The sequence below is a fragment of the Phoca vitulina genome, unplaced genomic scaffold (assembly GCF_004348235.1).
Source record: "Phoca vitulina isolate PV1807 unplaced genomic scaffold, GSC_HSeal_1.0 scaffold13, whole genome shotgun sequence".
NCBI classification, from domain to species: domain Eukaryota; kingdom Metazoa; phylum Chordata; class Mammalia; order Carnivora; family Phocidae; genus Phoca; species Phoca vitulina.
The window spans coordinates 9,467,586-9,492,518 of NW_022589716.1; the positions used below are offsets into that span (position 1 = coordinate 9,467,586).

The 24,933-nt window shown below is 45.9% G+C and overlaps 1 protein-coding gene and 1 pseudogene across 5 annotated transcripts in view; both read left to right on the forward strand.

Annotated features, from left to right (window-relative positions):
- RAD54L2 (RAD54 like 2) overlaps positions 1 to 24,363 on the forward strand; it is a 107,641-nt gene extending 83,278 nt beyond the window's left edge. For 4 of the 5 annotated variants that reach the window (XM_032411376.1, XM_032411377.1, XM_032411378.1 and 1 more), the window contains 18 exons: positions 117 to 233; positions 549 to 775; positions 3,109 to 3,291; positions 3,430 to 3,563; positions 4,940 to 5,136; positions 6,225 to 6,567; positions 7,260 to 7,437; positions 8,699 to 8,950; positions 9,172 to 9,290; positions 10,861 to 10,979; positions 12,770 to 12,869; positions 13,644 to 13,849; positions 14,467 to 14,639; positions 15,101 to 15,297; positions 17,868 to 18,067; positions 19,178 to 19,267; positions 21,646 to 21,738; positions 23,162 to 24,363. In XM_032411376.1, the coding sequence (XP_032267267.1) occupies positions 117 to 233; positions 549 to 775; positions 3,109 to 3,291; positions 3,430 to 3,563; positions 4,940 to 5,136; positions 6,225 to 6,567; positions 7,260 to 7,437; positions 8,699 to 8,950; positions 9,172 to 9,290; positions 10,861 to 10,979; positions 12,770 to 12,869; positions 13,644 to 13,849; positions 14,467 to 14,639; positions 15,101 to 15,297; positions 17,868 to 18,067; positions 19,178 to 19,267; positions 21,646 to 21,738; positions 23,162 to 24,156 (3,923 nt within the window). In that variant the 3' untranslated portion in view covers positions 24,157 to 24,363. Of the gene's footprint in view, positions 1 to 116; positions 234 to 548; positions 776 to 3,108; positions 3,292 to 3,429; positions 3,564 to 4,939; positions 5,137 to 6,145; positions 6,568 to 7,259; positions 7,438 to 8,698; positions 8,951 to 9,171; positions 9,291 to 10,860; positions 10,980 to 12,769; positions 12,870 to 13,643; positions 13,850 to 14,466; positions 14,640 to 15,100; positions 15,298 to 17,867; positions 18,068 to 19,177; positions 19,268 to 21,645; positions 21,739 to 23,161 lie in introns of those variants that run through there. The other variant, XM_032411379.1, reaches the window with a different exon arrangement.
- LOC116636600 lies at positions 787 to 2,758 on the forward strand (annotated as a pseudogene).
- Positions 24,364 to 24,933: the final 570 nt, after the last annotated feature.

Below are 24,933 nucleotides of genomic sequence, written 5' to 3' on the forward strand. Positions count from 1 at the left end.
TCCTCAGGGGATAGTCCCCTTGAGAGCAACAAAGGAAGAAGGTTGAAAAGTCATTTGGGGAGGTAGGTTTGAGCTAAATGTGGTTTTGACATTCCCTTCCATCTTTCCTTCCCTAGAGGAAATTGTCTTAAGAGCAAGCGATGGTCCGCAACTGCCTCCTCGGGTCCTGGCCCAGGAAGTCATTTGTTTGGACAGCAGCAGTGGCAGTGAGGACGAAAAAAGCAGTCGAGATGGTAAGGTCGAGCCAGAGGTCCCTCCACTTCCTCCTGACTCAATGTTTACCCTGAGTAATTGGCTGTACCTCTGAATCGAAATCAGTCCTTCCCCATTCGGTTTGGGGTCCGACTGTGACAAATGTCCCAGAGTCTCCTTATAAATGTAGGGTTTTCCCTTGTCTTAACTTGAAGCTGGAAGAGAGAAATAATAAAACTCAAAATTTACAAGTGATGACAAGTTCTAACTTTGTTTCCATGCTGTAATGCTTTAATGATAGGCAGTAAATTATCTCCGCTCCCTGGGTTTTTGTTTTGTTTTGTTGGCTGTCTCAGAGGTGATTGAACTGAGCTCTGGAGAGGAGGACACTCTGCACATTGTGGACAGCAGTGAGTCTGTCAGTGAGGAGGATGAAGAAGAGGAGAAGGGTGGCACCCATGTGAACGATATTTTAAATCAGCGTGATGCTCTGGGGCGGGTCCTCGTCAACCTGAACCACCCTCCAGAGGAGGAGAATGTCTTCCTGGCCCCGCAGTTGGCACGGGCAGTGAAACCTCATCAGGTACAGCAAATCTTGACTCTCCTCTTTGTTTCCTTTCAGCTTCCTTGCTGAAAGCATCACCTGCTGGTGGCTTTTAGCATCACAGCCTGTGAAGTACTTGTTTGGTACCTAGAGCAGGTTATTGGAAAGGCCTGTGTCCTTCCTCTTAGCAGTTGATGCTTCAGAATTTCTGATGAATGGGAAGGGCAAACTTTAGGTTTGCCCTATTGTGTAGAAGGTGCTGGGTCTCTCGGTTTAATGATCTTGAGCTTCCTTCTGTGAGATCTGCAAGACTGATTGGGATGCTATCTGGAGGGCAGTGCTTTGATTAGGAAATTGATTTGATTCTGGAAGTAGTTCCAGAAGAGATTTAAGAGTCAGAAGTCTGAAGGACTTCCTGATAGGAGGGAACAGAGTAGTTTGTGTTGACCCAGAGCCCCGAACCAAGACCAAGTGGTGTTCCATGTGGAACCAAATGGAACCAAGTGGAAGTTCCATGAAGACAGAGGTTGACTCAACATAATAACTCTTAATAAGAACTGCTCCTCATGGAATGGGCTATCTTGAGGTAAGCAACCAAGGGCTGAGTGAGAGACGCTGTGAAGAATTTGGTACTGCAGGAACTTTCCAGAATGCTTGGTGAGACGCGGAGGAGCGGCGGCTGCCTGAGCTACGCCCAGCAACGTGCTTCTTCCCGCTCCCCCACACTGGCCTCGGCCCTCTCACCGGCTGTAGAAAATGGTGAAAGAACCACTTACTATGATGTTTTGGGGGTCAAACCCAACGCCACCCAAGAGGAATTGAAAAAGGCCTACAGGAAACTGGCCTTGAAGTACCACCCTGATAAGAATCCAAATGAAGGAGAGACGTTTAAACAGATTTCTCAAGCTTACGAAGTACTCTCTGATGCAAAGAAAAGGGAATTATATGACAAAGGAGGAGAATAGGCAATTAAAGAAGGTGGAGCTGGTGGTGGTTTTGGCTCCCCCATGGACATCTTTGATATGTTTTTTGGAGGAGGAGGAATGATGCAGAGAGAAAAGAGAGGTAAAAATGTTGTGCACCACCTCTCAGTAATCTTAGAAGATTTGTATAATGGTGCAAGAAGAAAACTTAGCTCTGCAGAAGAATGTGATTTGCGATAAATGTGAAGGCCGAGGTGGTAAGAAAGGAGCAATCGAATGTTGTCCCAATTGCCGAGGTACTGGAATGCAAATAAGAACTCATCAGATAGGACCTGGAATGGTTCAGCAAATTCAGTCTGTGTGCACGGAGTGCCAGGGCCATGGGGAACAGATCAGTCCCAAAGATAGATGTAAAAGCTGCAATGGGAGGAAGATAGTTCGAGAGAAGATTCTAGAAGTTCATATTGATAAAGGTATGAAGGATGGCCAGAAGATAACATTCCATGGTGAAGGAGACCAAGAACCAGGACTGGAACCAGGAGATATTATCATTATTTTAGATCAGAAGGACCACACTGTTTTTACCTGGCGAGGAGAAGACCTTTTCATGTGTATGGACATACAGCTGGTTGAAGCACTGTGCAGCCTTCAAAAGCCAATATCTACTCTTGACAACCGAACCATCGTCATCACCTCTCACCCAGGTCAAATTGTCAAGCATGGAGATATCAAGTGTGTGCTAAATTAAGGCATGCCAATTTATCGTAGACCATATGAGGAGGGTCGCCTAATCATCGAATTTAAGGTAAACTTTCCTGAGAATGGCTTTCTCTCTCCTGATAAACTCTCTTTGCTGGAAAAACTCCTACCTGAGAGGAAGGAAGTAGAAGAGACTGATGAAATGGACCAGGTAGAACTGGTGGACTTTGATCCAAATCAGGAAAGACGGCGCCATTACAATGGGGAAGCCTATGAGGATGATGAACATCATCCCAGGGGTGGTGTTCAGTGTCAGACCTCTTAATGGGGTCAGTGAGTAACACTGCTGGCATTTTATATGCAGTAGTGAATGAGTGAAGGACTATAATCATAACTCACTACTTGCTATTGTTTTTGTTTTAATATTCAACTATAGTAGTGTTTTAAAAGTTAAATGAAGAATAAACTCAAATATAAAAGCTAAAAAAAAAAAATAGAATTTGGTACTGCAGATTTTTGCCTTAGATGGGCCATTGTACCAGGTGAATGATTTTCTGTGTTTTCTCTAAGAAGACTGTCACCAGCCAATAGACTAGTCAGGGTTCAGGGGAACTTCTGTAGCCATTCACACCAACTGTCTGTTGTGGTATCTGCTCATTTACTTAATTCTGACTAGTTCCAAGATGAATAAAACTAAAGCCCTGGTCTTTGCCAGCTCCTTTAACTATGCCTGTGTTTGTCCCTTGTCAGATTGGTGGGATCCGGTTCCTGTATGATAACCTGGTTGAATCCCTGGAGAGGTTTAAGACCAGTAGTGGCTTTGGCTGTATCCTGGCCCACAGCATGGGTCTGGGGAAAACTTTGCAAGTGATATCCTTCATCGATGTCCTCTTCCGCCACACGCCAGCCAAAACTGTCCTTGCCATTGTGCCGGTAAGAGTTAGGGAAGGCATCATTTAGTCAGCCCTCTGAGGAGCTCTGGGTTAATGCCTTGCTGGGTACTGAAAAGCTCAATGAGCTCAACTTTGAGCTTGTTTCTTAAAACTCTTCCTGGACTTGGCTTTCTGACAGGTTAATACTCTTCAGAATTGGCTGGCAGAGTTCAACATGTGGCTTCCAGCTCCTGAAGCCCTTCCAGCTGACAACAAGCCTGAAGAAGTCCAGCCTCGCTTCTTTAAAGTTCACATCTTGAATGATGAGCACAAGTAGGTGGTCTACCTTCTCCTCTTTGCTCTTTCCTTTTAGACTTCTTCCTGGGGTCTGGATATCGAGGCAATCTATTTGCATATGAACCCTGTCTTCCCAGATTCTTTTTGGTTTCTCGATGTGCCCCCCACCCCTTATTACTCATTTTTTCCTCTACCTGGCTTTTCAGTAAAGTCAGTTAGGTAGCCTGGGAAATTTCTTAAGTTCTGCTTGAAGATGCTTTTATATCCTGAAAAATATGCATATTTCGTCCTATTTTCCCATGTAGATAGTAAAATTCAACATGATGAAATGAAACTGTCCACCTTCTAACTTTTCACCTTTTACATTTCTCTTTCTTAGAAGCCTAATCAACAGTCTCTTTTTAGCACTGATCTACAGTTGACCTTTAATGGTACAACTTTCAAGCTTTGAAAAGTGCAAACTTTTGCTTTAGATGTAAATAAAATTATTTATATTTCCATTTCATAAATTCAACTTAATTTCCCAAATTCTAAAGCTATTTCTTGGTTCAAGCCAGCTATCCATGTTATCCTTTCCCCTCGCTGGCATGGATAATTGAGAAGATAGCCTTTATTTTCTGCAGAGGCTGCCTTTTGTGATGTTTGGTCACACACATCAAAATGAGGAGACTGTGAGTGGCCTCCTAGATGGTTGATCACCTGCTCTTGTTTCTTGGGTTTCAGGACCGTTTGTCCACATGCAGTTAATGAATTAGTCAGGGCTCAGTTGTTTAGGAGTGGAGGAACTGTGCTGAGTGTCATCTGGGCTCTGCTGCTCTTTCTCCTTTATTGCTTGTCCTTGGCTCTTTATTCACCAGGGCCCGGGCAGGTAAAATGCAGAATATTGTCCTTGCTTTTACTACCTTGTATTTATTATGGGAATAACTTGAAATTTTCTCTCAAATGTAGAATTGTAGCCATGCATGTATATCCAAGGGAGTTGTCACCTTTTTTTTTTTTTTTAAGAGATGGAGAGGGCGTGGGTGGGAGTGGAGGGAGAGAGAGAATCTTAAGCAGGCTTCACGCCCAGCACGGAGCCCAACACGGGGTTCAATCTCACAACCCTGAGACCATGACCTGAGCCAAAATCAAGAGTCAGACGCTTAACCAACTGAGCCACCAAGGCGTCCCAGGAGTTGTCACTTTTGCTTGCCTTGTGCCGTTGCATTTTTGTTTTTCTGCTGTGTAACTGTCATCGGTGACCCAGTCCATCCTCAGTGACATGAGCGTCTCTGGGATGCTGGGGAGTCCTTGGGCAGCTGGCCAGCCACGGCGATGCCACCACTGAATGTACATCAGCACGGCTCTGATTGTGAGCGGTTCTTCCTGGGGAGCAGTGGAAGCAGTAATTTTTTCTCTGTTCACTCTTGCAGGACAATGGCAGCTCGTGCTAAAGTGATGGCTGATTGGGTGTCAGAGGGTGGGGTGCTGCTGATGGGGTACGAAATGTACAGACTCCTCACCCTGAAGAAATCCTTTGCCACAGGTAGATCGAAGAAAACCAAGAAACGTTCTCACCCGGTCATCATTGATCTGGATGAGGAAGATCGACAGCAGGAGTTTCGGAGAGGTGGGCAGCCTATCCCTGGGATACCCTTAGGGGTGGTGTTTTAGGAGAAAGGAAATAGTGTCTGTAGTAGCACCAAGTGAAATTTGAAGGTTATTGATATGAGTTGTATTGTCACGTGCCAGAAATCTTGGTCCCTAAGATCGGTGGGATGACCTCCCCTGGCTCTCAGAAGGTGCTGCTTTCCTTGCCTGCTGTGGAATTCTGGGTGGGCCATGCATAGGCTGGCTCAAGGAGACTCCCCTGCCCATTTGGCCCTGTTTCTCTCACAGAGCAGCTGGGAGAGTGACTGTTCCCCTCACCTCGCCCTAGAGGTGTTCTGGGATAGCATTAAGAAAATATAAAGTATTTAAATCACTAGCATACAGTGTGGTAATAATATTATGAATTTATAAAAGAATTTACCTCCGTTTTTTTTAGGGAAAGCCATTCTTCTCATAGTTGTAGTTCTGTTTCCTCTTCTAAGGGGTTTTTGCCCATTTGGGGACAAAAGTTTTTTTTAGGTTCAGTGGCTGTTTCATTTTATATAGGTCTCTTCATCTGTAGATTGTTCTAGGTTTGCTTCTGTGGTAGAGCTGGGATGAATTTGCCATTTAGCAATGACTGGCAGGTAACACCAGGAAGATTCTATCCTTTAGCTAACTTCCCACCAGCCAGCCTGCAGATGGTGCCAAGTCGCTGACGAGGGTGAGAGCCGACTGCAGTGTCTGGATGATTCCATCAGTCTCACCCAGACCCGTTTTTAATCCTAGTCTGGTACTCTGTAAAGTCACGCTCTCTGCTACCCAGTTGGCATAAGCCCTAGGAATGCAAGGTGTTTTACTTTTAGCCTAAAGGAAAAAAAAGCAAAAATAAGGAAAGGAAAGAGGGAAAAGAGGTATTTACTGCAAGAGTCAATAGTCCAGGTTACCATGTCACACCAAATGCGCAGGAGCCTGGATGTTGGCTCCCTTTCACTAATGGGGGCTGACTCTTGCTTTCCTGCTTCCTTCATTTCTTCTGTCTCCTCCAGGGTGCACCCCTACTTCTCATATTGTTGACTAAGAGCAGGCCCTCTCACCCTCTGACTCCGGATCCTCTTCCCTCCCTAGAGTTTGAGAAGGCCTTATGCCGCCCTGGCCCTGATGTGGTGATCTGTGACGAGGGACACCGCATCAAAAACTGCCAGGCCAGCACCTCACAGGCCCTGAAGAACATTCGCTCTCGCCGTCGGGTGGTGCTGACCGGGTACCCCCTGCAGAACAACCTCATTGAGTACTGGTGCATGGTCGACTTTGTTCGCCCAGACTTCCTCGGCACCCGGCAGGAGTTCAGCAACATGTTTGAGCGCCCTATCCTGAATGGACAGTGTATTGACAGCACGCCTCAGGATGTCCGCCTAATGCGGTACCGGAGCCATGTCTTGCACAGCCTCCTGGAGGGCTTTGTGCAGAGGTGAGCCATCTTTAGGGCCCTGTCTTTTGAATCCTCAGAGAGACCTTGGTGTAATGGGCATGTGGAGCTTTCCCAAAGGGGAACTGTTACAACAGGAGGGTCCCTTCTTAGTGGGTGATAGTAAAACTTCCCTTTTAATGAGTAGCTTTTCCTGAATAGCACACAAATGGTGGATAGCCGCTGTTTCAGTCCTCTGAAAGTTTGGCCTAGAAGTGCTTCCCTCAAAGTTAATCTTTAAAGTTTCTAGAGATACCTGCCACCTGCTTACTTGCTGAGAAGCAAAAGAGAGCTAGCCTTCTGCTGACTTAGTGAAAACACAGAAGTGCTGGTTTTCGGGGCATGGCCTCACCAGTTTTAGCATCTCGGTGGATGTAGATAGGGTAGTCTAAAGCAATCCCCTTGTTTTTCCTTGTTAAGACGGCATGTGTGCAGAAAGCTTAGAGAAACAGCCCTGAATCTGGGTAGGAACCTGAAGTTTCCAATCTCTGCCACCCAGTCCTCTTTGCTCTAGTTCTTATCCTTAAAATGAGTTTCCTCTGAGGGTCGCTAAACCAATCCTCATTATTGCAAGGCTGCTGTGAATGTGGAGATCCTCAAGAGGAGATGTGGCAGAAATGCAGAGTTCTTTTGTTTTCCTGCACTGACCCATCCTGGCCACACAGGCTTGACAATTCTGATCTCTGCCTTTGTAGGAGAGGCCACACTGTGCTGAAGATTCATCTCCCTGCCAAGGAAGAAAATGTAATCCTGGTGCGGCTCTCGAAGATCCAGCGAGATTTGTACACACAGTTCATGGACCGCTTCCGAGACTGTGGTAGCAGTGGCTGGCTGGGGCTGAACCCCCTTAAGGCTTTCTGCGTGTGCTGCAAGGTATGTTGAGGCCTCAGGGAATACTGACATACGGATGAAGGGTGCACATGGTCCCAAGGGAGTTATTTCTGCTGGGAGTCCTTGATAAAGGAAGAATAAAGTGAGAGGGGCCACCTTTGGTTGGCTGCATCAGAGAATAGGGGTCCCCAAGGAGAGATGTGCCAGTGTGTGCTGCACAGTTCCTGGGGGGTTGCTAGTCATAGCCTGAGATATAATTGGTGCTCCTTGCGGTTGTGCAGTTCATTTGAACAACTTGTACCAAATTTGAGAAATCACTTCCTTTCTCACTGATTTTTTTCCCTTGCAAAGAAGGGGTAATGGAAGAACATTGTAGGGCAGTTTTTGACTGCTAGTGTAATCAAGATTCAAGAAATATATAGCTTAGACAAGTTGTTGGGGTACCTTCTGTTTGATTCTGTGTTTAATGAGATTGAGATCTCTTTCATCCTGATAATGCTTGAGATGGTTTGAGGACAGAAGGGCCCAGGTATCTTTAGCACTAAGCTTCATGAACAGGTGAGCATTTTAGCACATCTTTAGTATGTGCTCCCTGTTGCATAATGAGGGACCTGTTTCTTTGACAGCTCTCAGCCAACCTATTGGGTATTATTCCCGATTGACCACTGCTTTAATAAGTCAGCTGAAGGTGTGTGTCAGGGGACAGATGGGATTTCAAAATGGTTGTTTTTTTTTTTTTTGTAGCTATAGTCCTAGACCAGGGCCAGGAAGCTACAGCAGACATGGTCTTTGAGGATGCTACAGTGCCAACGTGCCCTTCCTTTCCCCCCCCACCCCACCCCTCTGGTCCCCCGCACCCCAGGAATTCTCAACTCCTGCCAGAAATAGTCCCTGAAATGACTTCTGGTTGGTCATTTGTAAGTCAGATACATTTGTCCATAGGGAGAGATTAGTCTTGTTTCATATAGTAGTCGGCTGTAGCCACGCAAAACGGGAACATTATTATTCTTATTTAAATAAGAAAGCAAGGCTTTTGACATAGCCTTTCTGATTATGTACCAAACATATGGGCATGCCCACTGGTAGGAACTCTTCCACTCGTGTTATGGCGATCACAGTTGGTTAGTTAAAATGAATGTGTCGGCTCTTTGGCTATGAGGGGGTTGGAGATACTTTGATTTTTGATGTGACAGTGTATGCTGTGGGAGGTGTGTGTTTGAGCAAGTGCATGTTTCCAGACTCCCTGGGATACCCTTAGACTGTTCCCTGCCCTGTGCCACTTCTCCTTTAACTTGAATCTCAGATCTGGAATCACCCGGATGTGCTATATGAAGCCCTTCAGAAGGAGAGTCTGGCCAATGAGCAAGACCTAGATGTGGAAGAGCTTGGCTCAGCGGGGACTAGTGCCCGCTGCCCGTCACAGGGAACAAAAGGCAAGGGGGAGGACAGCACCTTGGCCTCCTCAATGGGAGAGGCAACCAACAGCAAATACCTACAGGGGGTTGGCTTCAACCCTTTCCAGGAGCGCGGCAACAACATTGTCACATATGAATGGGTGAGTCAAGCAGATCCTTCTGTGCCCATAAACCACTGCTGAGAAGGGATGGTACAAATCCTATGTGGGGAAAGGGTGGGGGTTGCACAGTGTACTGTACTGCCAAGGTCTCTGCGGGGCATTATAAAGTTGTCCATGAGCTTCTGCTTTGGGAGGAGTGAATTTTATATCTAGTGTTCTGGCATGGACCTGCTGTAAGCTGCCTCATTTCTCTCTTGCAGGCCAAGGACCTTTTGACTAATTACCAGACTGGGGTCTTAGAGAACTCTCCCAAGATGGTACTGCTTTTCCACCTGATTGAGGAAAGTGTGAAGCTTGGGGATAAGATTCTCGTGTTCAGGTAGGAAGAGAAATTCCCCTATGACATCGTGTATCTGTAGTAGAGTGACACAGCCCCTACAGAGTGAGACCGTCTGGGGTCGCCACAACTCCCCCTACTTTTTTTTCTTCATGCCTCTGCAGCCCAGTGCTTCTTGTGAGGACCTTCTTGCATTTCATCTCTTTCTTGGAGTTTCTTATTTTGCCCAATGTGATTTCTCTGCAGAGAACAATTTAAACATTGGGGAATACTGACATCAGAGGTCATAGTCTAATCCTTCAAATTATGGCCCAGGTCAGATCTGGCCTGTGGCCTGCCTGAGAGCTAGTTTTTACATTTTTTTTTTTTTTTAAGATTTTATTTATTTATTTTAGATAGAGTGTGCATGTAAGCAAGCTGGGTGGTGGTGGGGCAGCCAGAGGGGGAGGGAGAGGGACAAACAGACTCCCCACTAAGCATGGAGCCCAACGTGGGGCTCACTCTCACGACCCTGAGAGCCAAAAGAGAGACCTGAGCCAAAATCAAGAGTCAGACATTCAACCAACTGAGCCACCTAGGCACCTAGTTGTTACATTTTTAAAGGGTTTTTTAAAAAAAGAAGAAGAATATTTGACAGATTGTATGTGGTCTACAAAGCCTAAAAATATTTACTATCTGGCCCTTTACAGAAAACATTTGCTGACTTCTGGTCTAATGTGCTTTGGTCTTTCCCCAGCTTTTATTTTTATTTTTTTTAATTAAAAGATTTTTGTGGGGGCACCTGGCTGGGTCAGTCAGTAGAGCATGCAGTTCTTACTTTCAGGGTTTTAAGTTCAAACCCCACGTTGAGTGTGTAACTTACTTTAAAAAAAAATTATTTGTTTATGTATTTATGTATTTATTTTTATGCTTTGTGTATAAAGTCAAATAAGTTAATGTGATTTGTTCCAGAGTCACATTCTCAGTCTGGCCAGAACTGTGATGTCCATCAAGACCTGACTCCTCAGGGAAACAGATATAAAATTGATTGTTTTTTTTGTTGTTGTTCTGACTAGATTATGCTCCAATGAGAGCTAAATGGCAGGAGCCTGGCTTGGGAGCCTCGCAGAGTGAGGGTTTCCATGGGTGACACACTTTGAGAGGATACCAGTGATTCTAACTGGGGGAGTCTAGTGTTCCATTTCAAGTTATCACTTCTGAGGAGACTGCCTCTCTGTATAACTTGAAAGTAGCCAAGTGATTCTGTCTCCTTAGTAAGACCCATAATATTGATTGTGACCTATAATTAGATCTTATGTATATTCATGTAATGTTAGTTTTTAAAGCTGATGCTGTTTGTTACTATGCACTGAGCTAAACCCCAGAATTTTTCAGTTGAGGAAGTAATAGGGTAGCAGATTTAGTGGGGTGCTGACAATAAGTGTATAGATGACTCTGCTCCCATTATGAGCTAGGGAGAACACCCTTGGTGGTTCTTTGTGGGGTTACCTCTCATGGGGTACAGGTTCTGGAAGCTCCCACTGTCAGAAGGCTGCACATGATGGTGAGCCCATTGGGGAACAAGATTCCCTTGGGTCTGTGAGCCTTCTGAACCAAATGTTGTCCCTTCCAGCCAGAGCCTTTCCACCTTGGCTCTCATCGAGGAGTTCCTAGGGAAACGAGAAGTGCCCTGTCTACCTGGTGCTGATGGGCAAGGAGTACAGAAGTGGGTTCGAAACGTCAGCTACTTCCGTGAGTTCATTGCTGCTTTGTTGCTGGAGTCTTGGCAGGGTCTCCTTAAGGGTTCTCTTTCTTTCTCTGCCTTTTTATCTTCTACTCTGTTCTCCATCAAATGCATAGGAGTATCTGGAGTAGCCAAGGAGCAAGGAGATATTGAGAGCAAGCTGCTGTGTGTGAGGCATTATACTAGGGGCTGGGAAGCTTGGGCAAGATAGGGGAGAGCCGAGAAGTAGAAGGCATAAGCCTTGTCTTCATCTGACAACTCCAGGACAAATACAAAGTAGCACTGGTCGAGTGCCCTAACAGGTTCTAAGGAGAACAGAATCATTGCGGGGAGGATGGTTGGAGAAGGCTTCCTGGAGGAGGTGGAACTTGCAGTAGACTTGGAAAGATGGGGAGAATTTAAATATATAGAGTTAGTGTGGCCCAAAGGTCATTCTAGGAAGAAGGAGCAGAGTGAATATAAATAAGCTCAGATCATGCATTCTCTATAGTGGAGATAGTGTCCCTAAAGGGGTGAAAATTAGTTCTTGAGGGGACAAATTTTTTTTTTTTAACTTTTCAAAAGTATAGAGCACAAATAGGCATGCAGTAAATAAACATATACAGTATATCTGTGGTATTTAAAAATTCTTGAGGGTAATGTTGATTGGGGGAAAAATGTATAAAAAGGCTCCTTAAGAGGGCAGTAATGAAAAACAAAAGTTGAGAAATACTAACTTCAGGTGCTTACTGTCCAGATACTGACATTTGGGCCAGATAATTCTTTTTGTAGGGAGGCTGACCTGTGCATTGTAGGATGTTTAGCAGCGTCCCTGGTCTCTACTCATTAGGTGGCAGTGGTCCACCTAGTGATAACCAAAAATGTCTCCACACGTTGCCAGATGTCCCCTGTAGGATGTGGGGACAGGGATATCACCCTTGTTGAGAAGCAGTGGCCTAAAGGTAGTATTTAGAGAATGGAGGGACAGGGGCTAGTAGGAAGACCCCCAGCACAGGGTCTAGCCCACAGCCTTGTGTTGACTGTAGGCTTGCCCAGTGAGTCAGTGCTGAGCTGTGCTTGGAAATTGTGGGAACTCAGGTTGGAAAGGTAGGTTGGGTGTCAACTGAGAGAGCTTCTAGTACCAGGCAATTAAACTAAGGCTTCCTATAACGGTAGCAATCCAGTTCTCCATGTGGTGTTTCATCTCCTTAGTTTCGCCCTTTTCTCTGGGGTGACAAATGTAGCCCCCCTCCTCTCTTATTCATGCTTCTTCTTAACTGAAGGTTACTTTTTCTTCTTCCTTTGAACTTCCCTCTTTTCAACCATATGCCCTGTCCCACTGCTCCAGATCTATTCCTTTTAATGTCTCCTTAGAGCAAGTTCTTAATCATAGGAGCTTTTAACAATGCAAATTCCTGATGGAGGGACATCATCCATATCAAAACAGAACTCTTGCTCCTTCTGCACTCACCAGGATTTACAGGTCTGAGGCAGAGAGGTCACCCTGAGCCAGTGTTTACCAAGCTTCCCTATTTAGGGTGATTCTTCTTATGCCCCCTGAAGTCTAGGAACCCTGGCCTTAGAATTGACCTAAAATACTAAAGGGAGAAACATAGTTTATAATTCTTGTTGCACATGGGGGTATTTTTAATTATAGGTGTCTGAGTCTCACTGTAGACCCATGGAATGTCCAAGGGAGTGGAATCTGGGTATTGTAGTGTATTTGTTTCTTTCGTTTTTAAAACACATTTGCCCAGTGATTTTGCTGTGTACCCCTGCCCTCATCTGTCCATTTCTTGTGGTTTTTCTTCTCTCCTAGGGCTAGATGGTAGCACCCCTGCCTTTGAGAGGGAGCGGCTCATTAATCAGTTCAATGATCCCAGCAACCTCACCACCTGGCTGTTCCTTCTGTCCACAAGGTGAGTGCATCCTGAGAGGGGAGGTCAGAGGGCTGTGTTCAGGGCAGTTGGTCACATAGGCAGATACCCGAAGACTCATCAGAGTTCTGTCAGAAGAGATCTGCTCAGGTATGTGACTTGTTTTTGAGGTCAGAGAGGAGACCCCAAAATGAAGTTGTGTTAGGAGGGTAATCGTGATAGTGTCATGAAGTTCTTTGAGACCTTCATTAATAATGGGCATAATTAGCTTTTTCTCTCAGGAGTGTTCTGAGCCTTAGATGATGTGATTAATGTGAAAGTGCTTTAAAAAGTGGAAAGTGTAAAAAAAAAAAAGGTAGAAAGTGTAATGTAACTGTAAAAGACTGATGGTAGTAATATTTGTCATGCCAAGCAGTTTGAAGGCTGTGCTGCTTTCTGCCATCACAGTGCCCTTGATGGGTATGAACTAGTCATTTTCCAAGGCTGGTAGACTAAACACACCAGAAACATCTGCATGCAGACGTCTCCCTTCAAGTGACATTACTCTGTGGCCAGGATGCAGGGGCCTTACCCGTTACAGAGGAGTGGAGAGTGGGTTTTCTTTCTGAGCTGGTAGATACTTCTGTGTTGGATTTTCAGGGCATATTTTTCAGTGCTTGAGGAATGTACTGTTCATCGGCAGGACAGTAGAATCCTCCAATGTGTTGTACTTAGGACAAAGGAGGTAATACTGGGGCAGGAGTCACAGAGTGAAACCAATTTAAAATCTGTCTTTAATAACTAAAAGTTCTGTGATCGTTGGCTTGTGTTTTAAAGGGCCGGGTGCTTGGGTGTGAATCTGATCGGTGCCAACCGAGTGGTGGTGTTTGATGCTTCCTGGAACCCTTGCCATGATGCCCAGGCAGTATGTCGGGTATACCGTTATGGCCAGAAAAAGCCCTGTCACATTTATCGCCTTGTGGCTGATTTCACCCTTGAAAAGAAGATCTATGACCGTCAGATTTCCAAGCAGGGCATGTCAGGTGGGGCATCTTTCAGGCTCAATACTATCCTTATTGTATCAGTGGTGGGAGGACAGGGGCAGGCTGTGGGAACACAGGTAGGCTTTGAATCACAGAAAGCAGTTCCTCCCATCTCATTCCGATTCAAATAATTGCTTTAAGGGGCCCCTGAGTGGCTCATTTGTTAAGCGTCCACCTTCTGCTCAGGTCATGATCCCAGGGTCCTGGGATCGAGCCCTGCATCGGGCTCCCTGCTCAGCGGGAAGCCTGCTCCTCCCTCTCCCACTCCCCCTGCTTGTGTTCCCTCTCTCTCTTTGTCTCTCTCTGTCAAATAAATAAATAAAATATTTAAAAAAGAAAAAAAAATAATTGCTTTAAGATGGGGTTGACCTCAACTTGTCGAGGGCAGGTATAATGAAAAGAGCTGAGCTAGGTGTGCAGGTTTCTTTTTTGGTATTTCCATTTCACCAGGGCCTCACACCTGGTCTTTGACTTTGAAATATGGGATAGCCTGAGATAGTTTAGATATCAGTGACAATTATGCCCCCCACAACCTCTCTCTCTGCCAATCTGTGTAGCTGTGCTTTTGTAGTCTTCTCAGCCGTGTAGTGACTTTCTCCATGTCTTCTCCCTTCTAGATCGAGTGGTAGATGATCTTAATCCAATGCTGAACTTTACCCGGAAAGAGGTGGAGAACCTACTGCACTTTGTTGAGAAGGAGCCAGCTCCCCAAGCATCCTTGAACATAAAGGGGATCAAGGAGCCAGTCCTGCAACTTGCCTGTCTGAAGTACCCTCACCTCATCACCAAGGTGAGAACCTGGAGGGAGGCTTATCTGAGGTTTTGTTTCATGCAGAGGACTTGAACTAAGCTCATTCTTCTCCTTGCCACATGCAGTCCCCCAACCACCTATTCCCACCCCAGTCTTGTCCTAGGAGTGCTCAGCTCAGCCATGTGGAATAATTTGGCCAGTGTGAGTTTTTCCTAGCAGAAAGAAGGGGGAAAATTATAGAAATGTAGTCTGTTAATTCTCTGAACGCTCCCATCCTTTTGATATAGAAGGCAGACTTGGGTTTTGTAAAGGTGTGGCTGGGTTAGAGTTGTGAATTATACTTTTGACAAAAAGACAGTAAACCTGCCTGTGTGTCTGTGAGCAGGCTCTTTGCAAGTGCTGGAGATAGCCCTTTTTTGTTTTCAGAGGAAGCCTCATTGTATTTCAGTCATGTTGGCACAAAGAGTGGTAATTAAATCAACATCCTCCTGTGTCGCCAGGAGCCTTTTGAGCATGAGTCATTGCTCCTTAACCGAAAGGATCACAAGCTGACCAAGGCTGAGAAAAAAGCAGCAAAGAAAAGCTATGAGGAAGACAAGCGCACATCCGTCCCCTACACCCGCCCGTCATATGCGCAGTATTACCCTGCCAGTGACCAGAGCCTGACCAGCATCCCTGCTTTCAGTCAGAGAAACTGGTGAGTCACTGAAATGGGAGGAAGGTCTGCTGCTGGGCCAGGCCCAAACCTTTTGACTGGTTCTGTTTTTAAACAAAGGGAAAGCCTACAACTTGCTCGTTGGCTGTTGTGAACTGACAGGTTCTGCTCTTGGATGAGGTGCCGAAGCAGTTCAGCAGCCCTGGTGTTTTAAGTAGTGGCTCTGGCTGGAAGAGTGAGCCACTGGCCTTGTGCCTTAGAAGAGTCTTTCTGAACTCCTGGAGAAGGTGCAGCTTTCTAAGACACAGAGGCCCAACCCTCCCACACCGCTGCCTTCATATCCATAGTGCCTTGGGCCTAGATCTTGCTTAAGCAGTGAAGTTCAAGGGTGAAGGCCAAGTCTTTTGTGAGTCCTGGATTGCAGTCAAGGAATTCTCCTACTCTTAATGGGATTTGATTCCGTGGTTGTGCCACGATCCTGAGGAAAAAAATCTTTTTCTTGAGTACAACTTCTAGAACTGTTCAGAGTATGAACACATTGGAAGCCAATTGCTGAGTGAAGAGAGAGGCTCTCTGTAAGAAATTACCTTTATCTGTGTTTAATTTTTTTTTTTTTTCATTTCAAGACAAAGTACCTCATAGGCCTTACCAGATTAGCCGCCTGATTGAGTGGTTTGTTTAAAAATTTTTTTATTATCTTGAATTAAAGATTATTATTTTATTTGAGGGGGATTTAAAACTTTTTTCTTTTTTTAAAAAAGATTATTTATTTGAGAGAGATTGAGCAAGAACAGAGCATGCGAGAACTGGGGCAGAGGGAGAGGGAGAAGCAGGCTCCTGGCTGAGCAGGGAGCACGATGTGGGGCTCGATCCCAGGACCCTGGGATCATGACCTGAGCCGAAGGCAGACGCTCAACCGATTGAGCCACCCAGGTGCCCTAAAACTTTTTTCTTATGAAGATTCCATGTTAAAAAAAAAAAAAAAACCTGATAAATGAGATTCTAAAGGAGCTGAAACCATGTAAATTTTATGGAAGACTCTAATATTTGGTGAGTAAATTTGCTACTTTTTAAGTATAAGTTGCTTTCAAGAAAAACGTTATTCTATTTCAAAGCCTTCAGACTTTATTTCTGTGTCATTTTCCAGGATACTGTTGCCTGGGAATGTTCTCCTTTCTTGTCCTCCACCCCTTCTGTTCTCTTTTCTGGTCTTTCCCATGTAACAACAGGAATGGACAAAGCCTGAACTCAGTGGGAGAAAAGCCATGTTGGGGGAAGATGTGACAAATGGGCTGGTCTCTGAGGCGATGTCAGCTCCTTTTCTGGTCCAGCTCTGGCCCCGTGGGAGGCACTAGCCTCTCACAATACTTGATGAGCCATACTATGATCCTGCTGATTCCTCATCCCATCTGGGTGTATGTGAGGAGGGTTTCCTGCCCAATTTCCTCGCTTCAGCTCCTCCAGAGTAGGGGGCTTGGGCTGGGTTCCTGTTTTCCTGACTTTTACCCTGATTTGACTTTGGATCCTGGGGAGAGTCCTACTGACATCTGACCAGAGCCCCTACCTCCTGAAAAGCCACCCTGGGCAGATTGAGGAAAAGGGACCCAGACGTGGTGAACTTGGGGTGCTATGTGGCCTATCTGGGAATGTGGGAGTCCAGACAGGGCCCAGAGGGCTGCCCAAAGGTGCCTATAGCAACCTCAGAGCAATGTTCTTCAGTCAGGTAGAAGAATATACCAATCCAAGGAAGTTCTCCCCCAAAACTAAAGACCAAAGGCACGAAACTTTAGAGAGCTTATTGAAAAAAAATCTTAAATCAGGAGTAGCTTTCTCAAGGTACCAACGTCCAGTTGAAAAGAAGGTGGAGAATGAGGAGTGTGTCACTGACCATTTGGCATGCTGGCATAAGACATGCACAGCCAGTGTGCTCAGGCTGGCGATGGCCATGTGCCATTCAGAAGCCTGGATTCTGTGAACAGCTTTTTGGTGGCCACTGCTTTTGTGGTAGTCATGACTTAGAGGGGCACTTTGGACACTGGCCCCTGGAGGAGCCCAATGAAAGGTAATATGGAAGAGAGAGAGGTGTCTGCATTACTTACAGAAACTTGAGGTTCCAGAGAGTAAAGATGGTTGAAGTTGGACAGATGCTCTCTCAAGATCACCTGAATGTGTGGCATCACGTGGCCCTTTTTACTTGGGTGAGGAGGAAAATTCCACCTATTTGTCTTCAACTTGGCATGCACTGTGTTCTGAAGAACTTTTCCTCCCTTATTGCATCTTTACCAAACTTCCCTCAAGGACTAATTCCTAATGTATATAAACAGTCCAAATTCTAAAGGAGTAAATGTCACCTCACATCTCCAAAAAGGTATTATCCTACCAACATCTGATTCTTCTTAGAATCTAAGAGGTTTTATCCCTTGCTGCCATTTGATCTTGGTCCTGCCCCTAGTCTCCTTTTGAACTGGCCATACTCTGCAGGTTCTTTGATCCTTCTCAGCAGCAAGTGAGGCTGTAGAATGGGGGAATCTGGAGAAGCTCTGCAGCCTTTGCAGAACAGTAAGTAAGGGCTCTTCTGCCGAACTCTTAGTGTGTTTGTCCTTCCCTCACAGGCAGCCAACACTGAAGAGTGATGAGAAGCCTGTGGCCAGTGTTCGTCCTGTGCAGTCCACTCCCATCCCCATGATGCCCCGGCATGTCCCACTGGGAGGCAGTGTAAGCTCTGCCTCCAGCACAAATCCAGCTATGAACTTCCCGATCAACTACCTGCAGCGTGCGGGGGTCCTTGTGCAGAAGGTGGTCACCACAACAGGTTGGGAACTCCTAGGTCCTCTTCCAGGGCTGCCTGTCCCTTTACTTTGTTCATTCAGGAAGTATTTATTAAACACCTTTTGTATTCTGGGCCTTACTACGTTAGCACTGTGGGTAAAAATAGAGAAGATAGTCCCTGATCTTGAGGAATTTGCATTCTAATGGAATATCTTAAGAATTATAACACTGGGTTATAGTACTGGGTTTTCTTAAATGTGATGTGTGGGATAGACTGTGAGCACTGCAGAGATTGTGGAAATGTCACTGGGACACAGGGTTGGTCTGAGAGAGGTGTGAATGTGTTGAGTCCTGCCTGACTATAGGGTCAGCTGGGTATAAAGGATGACTGTCAACCTCCCTACTTAATTAGAAGACCTGAAAGTCACTTGCTTCTTTCTTTGTGAGTTTGATACAGGTTGAGCATAGTGGGCCTGTGGTAGGAGGCTGGCAGCCTGTCTGTCTCTGCGATTGGTTCTGTGATTCAGGGTAATTGGGAAGGAAAGCATTTCGTGGAGCTGTGTTTCATTGTATTATCTAGAAATATTCATGGTACATAAATTTTAATAAAAATATCTTGTTTTTTTGAGTATGAAAATAATGCGGGTCCATTGCAAAATCATTGTGAAATGGGCAAAAACAAAAAGAGAGCCCCTTGAGAACCTACTTCTCTGCTGATTCTTGAACATACTTTTTATTCTTTAGTTAGGTGTGGAGTAATGCCAGCAAGGAAGAGGATGAGGCCACTTTTGGGGCCTAAAGTGATGTGGAGCAGATGGATGCAGATAGCTTAGGGGGGAAGAAAATAAACAAACATAGAAATAACCATCTGAACTAGAACTTTCTCCAAATTAAAACTCTATGAATTTTTAATTAAATGAAAGGAAATTGATCAGAAAGATGATTGGATTTCTAAGAAGTTTCTCGTTTTCCTAGTATTCTTTGCTAGACAGCTGCGAGAGGAGGCCCTGCTTGCCCCATCCTCCTTAGTTCAGACCTCCACTCTACTGAGAGGCTTTAGGGAAGCCACTGAGGAACAGGGGTGGATGTGGACTTTGCATCTTCTTTCCCTCTCAGTCAGGTAATCTAAATCTGAGGTCTCTGTCTTCACTAGATATTGTTATTCCTGGACTCAACAGCTCCACAGATGTACAGGCAAGAATTAATGCTGGTGAGAGCATCCACATCATCCGTGGGACAAAAGGTGAGAGCCTGACTAAGATGCCCATCCTCTACCTTTGGTTCAGAGTGTGGGGCTGAGAAGCAGAAGAAATATATATGACTTGAGCTGGAGGAAGGATAGGAATTATCCTATAGAGTGTCACATGTAGGAGAAGCATGAGAAAAAGACATTTCTAGGAGCTTAGCAGAGTTGGGGTGGGCCCAAAAGAGATTTGTCAGTGGCTTAAAAGAAGAGAGTTAGGGTCCATGCATTCCCATATTTGCCATTGTTTTTATGGAGAATCTTGAGGTGGGTTTGGATAGACGCTGTGTTTTGTGTCAGTCTCAGCCTGTTGATAGTGATGCTATCAGCTAGAAGTTCCTCACCACTCACCTAGTAATTGTGGCAAGCCCCCACAGACATTTGTCAGAGCCAGTGTCATGGCTGGACTGGCACTTGTGGTTCTTACTATGATTGCAAGATGTTACCTCAGCTAAACCATCAGTGAACTTTGAAAAAATAAGGTTTATTACTCACAGATCCTGGAGGGTACATAGCACCCCAGGGCCACACAGTGAGGTGATGGGTAAAGAGAGAGAGAGAGAGGGAGAGAAGACTTGGGGCTCTGTTAGAGTCCAGGAGTTGGGGTGGTTAGAGTTCTGTGGGTTTACTCTTCATTGGTGAATTTAAAACATAAGAGCTGGAATTAGGGCATGGGAAGGGAAAAGCAGGGTCCCTCGAGGTTCAGTTTTCTGGATTACTCTGGGATTTCTAAAAGGGGAACTTCATGGATGGGGACAGCCTGGTTCCTTATCTAGTTGTTTAGCTAGTAGCTGTGTCATATAGGTGCAATTTGTTTATTCGAGATAGATACCTTACCCATCAAAAGCTTAGTGCCTGGCATTTAAACTACACACAGGGAGACCAAAAGTGGAGGGAAGGAGCTGTGGAATGGATTATAAACTAACATGTATGTTGTTGTGTCATCTTGCCTACTTGCTCAGAGTGGGGTGGAGGTCTCCAACTAGGAAGTGTGTTGGGTGGATGAATTAGTATATGTGGGTTGCATGACAGATATTTTGAGTGTGGTAATTTAAGATTTATTTATTTATTTTAGAGAGGGGTGGGGGAGGAGCAGAGGGAGATGGGGAGAGTCCTAAGCAGACTGCCCACTGAGTGTGGAACCCAGTGCAGGGCTCGATCCCAGGACCCTGAGATCACGACCTGAGCCAAACCAAGAGTTGGATGCTTAACCAACTACACCAGCCAGGCGCCCCTTGAGTGTAGTAATTTAAAAAGTCTGCTGCCTGTGGCCCCCTTACAGAGGGAGATGAGATTGCTGGGATGAGAATTCTGGACTGGACATTGTCAGGATGTAATCTGAGCCTATCGTTCATATCATCCTTTACTGTATGAGGCTCCCTGAGGTTCTTTGTTTAGCAAGGAGATTTTACCCTAGCCTCTGTTGGGTCAAAGTACCTTTAGGCTCAGGGAAAAGATGCCATGAAGCACATGACACACAGAGATTATACCCAGCCCCCTTACTAGGCTCTTCCTAGCCTAGAGCATGGGTTAGCAAACTATGGCCCATGGGCCAAATCCTGCCTGCTTCCTGTTTCTGTACCTATGAGCTAAGCATGGGTTATACATTTTCAATTGGTTGGAAAAAAAAAAAAGAATAATATTTTGTGGAACCTGAAAATTATATGAAATTCACATTTCAGTGTCCGTAAATAAAGATCTTTGGAGCACAGCCAACCCCAGCTGTTTTCATGCTATAGTAGCAGAGTTGAGTGGTTGCAACACTTTGGCCCACAAAGGCAAAAATATTTGCTCACTGGCCCTTTAAGAAAATGTTTGCTGACCTCTGACTTAGAGGCAACCCTGACCTTCCAGGAGATTGATCAAAAGACAGAGAAGGTAGGTTAGTGCCCTGTGGGAATAGAATGCTGGTCTTGAATTATTCTTACCAAGGGAGAAAAGGGTGTTGAGGCAATGAGGCTCTTTCCTCCCAGATCAAGAGGAGGACCCTTGCCAGAGTACTTTGCCCAGAACCAAGGCAGCCAACTTACTCTCTCTCCCAGCATCCCGTTTATTTCTTCCATTGCATTAACCTTTCCCAGTATTTTCTGGCATCATTGTCTGTCTCCTCCCCATGAGACAGGGCCCTTTTCTGTCTGTGTTCTTCAGTGTTTAGGACAATGCCTCATATGTGGTAATTGTGCCCTGTTTGTGGAATGAATGAATAACATCGGGTCCACAGCTCAGCCACTACACTTGCCATTTCAGGGGTCTTGAGAGAGGGTGTGAGACCTAATTTTATAGCTGTTTCCCAGCCCATGGTGCCTAAGCCTGGAGTTTCCCAGAGTTGGCTGATTGCATGTTGGCTCCTAGCAGTCTTCCTCCTGTTTTCTTCTTAGGGACGTACATCCGCACCAGTGACGGGCGGATCTTTGCTGTCCGGGCAACTGGCAAACCGAAGGTCCCGGAAGATGGTCGGATGGCTGCCTCAGGTATAGTGGCTTTTACTTTCTTTTGACCTACACGGCACATTTTTATTTGTTTTGGTTTGGTTTGTAATTAATTTATTTTTTGAATAATGTGTACATGGTTCATAATTCAAAAGGTATAAGGGGGGTAAAGTAAAAAGTAAGTTCTTCCCCCTCCCCCAAGCACCCAGTCATCTATTGCTCCTTTCTGGTGGTGCTGCTCTCATTTACTTTTTTTAGAGATACATTATATATATACCGGTATGTATGTGTGCACCTGTGTGTGTGTGTGAGTCTCTGTGTTAAATATATATACATAAGTTTTCTTCGTTCTTTTTTTTAAGATTTCTTTATTTACTTGAGAGAGAGAGAGAGAGAGCAGGTCAAAGAGTGTATGTGTGGCACATTAACGGTGTTAAGAGGTCTGGCCAGGTTCCCCTCTACAGGAGTGGCTCTCATCTATCCTCCTGCCATGGAGTATGAGCACTACACTGCTCTTGTTCCCAATTTTTGTTATGGCAATTTCCATACCTACAGACAAGTTGAAAGAATAGCACCCATGTACCCCGCATCTAGTCATCCAGTGACTATTACTGTTCTCGTAAACTTTCTTCTGTCTCTCCCTTCCTCTTACTGGAACTATCTGGAAGTTGAAGATGTCATGTCACTTCACCTTTAAATACTTCAGCACATGTCTCCTAAGAATAAGGCCATTCTCCTTCTAGCCACAACACCATTATCACACTAAAACAAAAGCTTACAACTCCATAATATTACCTACTATCCAGGCCGTATCCCCACTTGTCCTAGTCATTTTTCACAGCCGTGGATTTGGTTTTGTTTTTAAACCAGGATGGACCACTTTTTAAACTTCATTTTCCGGGACACCTGGGTGGCTCAGTCGTTAAGCATCTGCCTTTGGCTCGAGTCATGATCCCAGGGTCCTGGGATCAAGTCCCATGTCGGGCTCCCTGCTCAGCGGGGGTCTGCTGCTCCCTCTCCCTCTGCCACTCCCCCTGATTGTGCTCTCTCTCTCTCTCAAATAAATAAATAATTTTTTAAAAATCTTAAAAAAAAAATAACCTTCATTTTCCTTTTCTCTCCCATCCTGGTCACTGGCTGTCTCTGCCCCTTCTCAGAAGGAATCCAGCTAGTTATTAGAATGATCTTTTAGCATTTCATATTCATTATTTCCTAGGATTCACCTTGGTCAAGTTTCACAGTTTAGGGAACTGGGGTGCAGAGAAGTTACATGTCTTGTTTCCTAGATCAAAGGATTTCTTTCTCTGTGACTGGGAAAAGTTGCCTGGAGGATGTTGTTTGGACATCAGACTTTTTGAATTTGGGGGACCACAGGACAAGATTATTTTTTTAATGAAATTTTTCCTATACCCTCCTTCTCTCCCTGGTCATTCTGGTTCTCAGTTACCTACATTTTATTCTTCAGGTTCCCAGGGGCCTTCTCTCGAGTCCACAAGCAACGGCAGACACAGTGCCTCATCACCCAAAGCTCCTGACCCTGAGGGGCTGGCCAGGCCCGTCTCTCCAGACAGCCCGGAGATCATCAGTGAGCTCCAGCAGTATGCAGATGTGGCTGCCGCCAGGGAATCCCAACAGAGCTCCCCAAGCTCCAATGCCGCCCTGCCTGGCCCCCCGGGCCAACTTGTGGACAGCAGTGCTGTTCCTGGGACAGCTCTCGGGACTGAACCTCGACATGGGGGTCATTGCCTCAATAGTTCCCTCTTGGTGACCGGCCAGCCCTGTGGTGACAGGAACCCAGTGTTGGACTTACGGGGCCATAAGCGAAAGTTGGCCACACCACCTGCTGCCCAGGAGTCAGCCCGCCGGCGGTCCAGGAAGGGCCACCTGCCAGCCCCCGTGCAGCCATATGAACACGGGTATCCAGTTTCTGGCGGGTTTGCCATGCCACCCGTCTCCTTAAATCATAACCTCACCGCTCCCTTCACCTCCCAGGCTGGGGAGAACTCCTTGTTTATGGGCAGTACCCCCTCCTACTACCAGCTGTCCAATTTGCTGGCAGATGCCCGCCTGGTGTTTCCAGTGACTACTGACCCTCTGGTGCCAGCAGGCCCCGTCAGTTCCTCTTCCACGGCTACCTCAGTCACTGCCAGCAACCCCACCTTCATGCTCAACCCCTCTGTTCCAGGGATACTACCCAACTACTCACTCCCATTCTCACAGCCACTCCTGTCTGAGCCGAGGATGTTCGCGCCTTTTCCTTCCCCTGTCTTACCCAGCAACCTTTCACGGGGCATGTCTGTCTACCCAGGCTACATGTCCCCACATGCAGGCTATCCAGCTGGCGGCCTCCTCCGGTCCCAGGTGCCTCCATTTGACTCTCATGAGGTTGCTGAGGTGGGGTTCAGCTCCAATGATGATGAGGATAAGGACGATGATGTGATAGAGGTCACTGGGAAATAGCTGGGGAGCCCCTCTCCACCTCACTTGGGGCCCCTGGCAGGTTGCCCACCAAGCTGAAAGGCAGCAATCTGGGCTTTCTGAGAATAGGGCACTTGGCAGGAGGGAAAAGGAAGAGGACAAAGAAAGGTGGTTGACCACAATGGCAGGGCTCTGTTGCTGTTTAACAAAAGAGGCAAAAAAAAAAAAAAAAAAAAAAAAAAAAACCAACAGAGCAGCAATAGCGGGAAATCAGGGACCCAAAACAGGAATGGAGGGGCAGGGCAGCTTGCCTCTCTTCCTGCCTGCCTTGCTTATGCTGTGTGCTTGCTTGCTTGCCATCTGGGTGTAGAAGCTCACATCCCATTTCTGTCTTTGGGAACATTCTCTCCCAAGAGAGCTGCCTTACTGGGTGACTTAGCTTGGCCTAGAGAGGGGAGGGGCGGGAAGAAGGGTAAGTGAAGGGTGGGCGGGGAGAACAGATTGAGATTTCATGTGAAGTGGAGTCCTTTTAGGGGCAGGAAAGAAGCAGACCAGGTATGTATGTTTGTGTGTGTGTGTGTGTGTGTTTTTATGTTTATGTCTGTATGTGTATGTAACAGAGCAGGGGTGGTGGTGGGAGGGGAGGGTGGGAAAGATGAAGGGGGAAACTAAAAAATGAATTTATTGTTTTTAAATGGAAATCAGAGTGTGGTGGTTCATGGCAACTATTAGTATGAACATCGGGATGAGCCCAGGAGAAGAGCCATGGAACCCTTAAGTTTCCTTCTAGTTGGGTGAAGAGAAGGCCCAGCTAATCCA